Raw genomic sequence first — 1524 nt, forward strand, 5'->3', positions numbered from 1 at the left:
TCCACATAAATGGTTAATTGTTTTAACAATGTGTATTGTATTTCTCAAACATGCCATCAGAAGATGAACAAAGGGCTGCTGTCCTGGTCTTTTTTATCCCAGTAATCTGACACATTTCTACAAACAAAGTCAAATGTTAGTGAGAGAATAGCCAACTAGATAGTCCCATAGAAAAATTTTCGAGTGGAAACTCAACCGCTGCCAAATTGAGACCTGCCAATCAAAGTGAGGGCATTACCATACATCGACTGATAGCAGCCACGTCTTGTAGCTGTTACAAATCAGGTGACCATTGATGTTCCCCATTAATGACACACCAATCCTACCTGATGCTTCACACCTCAAGCTGCACTGATGATCACACAATTACACATACACGATCAAACAAACAATAGGTTTTCACACTCCTTTAAACTTTGTCATTTGTAACACTTCTAGTTCGGTGTCTCTTTGGTCTTCTCGTGAATAAAATATTTGTTGAAAGGGGAAAATTCGCACATTCATTTCAAGTTTTGTCACCTTTCCCTACAGGTTTCAATAAATAGGGCTCTGCTTTCTCAGAAATTTCTAGATTAACCATGCCTGGTAGCATCCCCAAGGGGAAGGAGCTGACCTTCAGTGAGAGAGTCCAACTGATCCACAAGAGTGAAGGGAAGACTCACCGTACCCTGGCACAAGAATACAAGATTGGCAGAACTCAGGTAAGCTTATTTCTTCTGTCACCTTACTGGGTTGTTTTATGAACAATCTTATTGGATGCTACTTAATTTTCATTTGGCACTGTTAAAAGTACATGTACATTTGTAATAATTTAAAATCATTAACTTGAAAATTGTATTTGCGTACAGTAAATTTAGAAAGTTACAAAAGAATGAATCATTATTAGGGATAAAGCAACTCAGTTGCCTGGTTGAAGTGCTCCACAGCTACATGAAATTTATTTTTTGTTCATAGTATTGAATATCACAAAGAAATTTAACAACAAGTAAAAATTTTAAATTAATTGATTTGTGTTTTTCAGGTTGGCTGCATCCCGAAGGGAAAAGCACCAGTTCAAGAACTCTGGCTGTACACAGATCAAAATCATCATCTTCGAGTGGTTCTCCATGATGCGGTCCCTCAACATTCCAATGTCTGGCCCAGTAATCTAGACCAAGGCCCTGGGCATTGCCAAAGCCCTGAACCAGTCTGTCTTCAAGGCATCAGGAGGTTTGCTGTCCCAGTTTAAGAGCCGATACATCATTTGGAGCAACAAGATCAGTGAAGAGAAGTCCACAGTGAGCCAGGAGATTATTAACAGCTGGCATGAGTACCTTCCTACCACCGTGGAAGGATACGACCCCAGAATCATTCTCAACATGGACGAGACTGGTGTCTTCTATCGTGCCCTACCTGACAAGACTCTAGCTGTCAAGAGAAGTGACGTGTTTGGTGAAAAGAAAATCAAGGAGCATATGATGACAGTCGTATGTGTCAACCAGCTCGGCGAGTTCGAGAAATCTCTGGTCATCGGCAAGTCCCTCA

At 40.6% G+C, this 1524-nt stretch overlaps 1 protein-coding gene across 1 annotated transcript; it reads left to right on the forward strand.

The window, feature by feature from the left end:
• Window positions 1–578: 578 nt before the first annotated feature.
• LOC111086012 lies at window positions 579–1234 on the forward strand. The gene is made up of 2 exons (XM_022387240.1): window positions 579–701; window positions 1022–1234. The coding sequence occupies exons 1-2, from the start codon at window positions 579–581 to the stop codon at window positions 1226–1228; spliced, it is 330 nt and encodes a 109-aa protein (XP_022242948.1). The 3' UTR covers window positions 1229–1234.
• Window positions 1235–1524: the final 290 nt, after the last annotated feature.

This window comes from Limulus polyphemus, unplaced genomic scaffold (genome assembly GCF_000517525.1).
Source record: "Limulus polyphemus unplaced genomic scaffold, Limulus_polyphemus-2.1.2 Scaffold781, whole genome shotgun sequence".
NCBI lineage: Eukaryota > Metazoa > Arthropoda > Merostomata > Xiphosura > Limulidae > Limulus > Limulus polyphemus.

Coding starts and splice junctions, on each gene's coding strand:
- LOC111086012 (XM_022387240.1), top strand. CDS start 579: ATGCCTGGTAGCATCCCCAAGGGGAAGGAGCTGACCTTCAGTGAGAGA. Junction 702..1,021: donor ACAAGATTGGCAGAACTCAG/GTAAGCTTATTT, acceptor TGTGTTTTTCAG/GTTGGCTGCATCCCGAAGGG.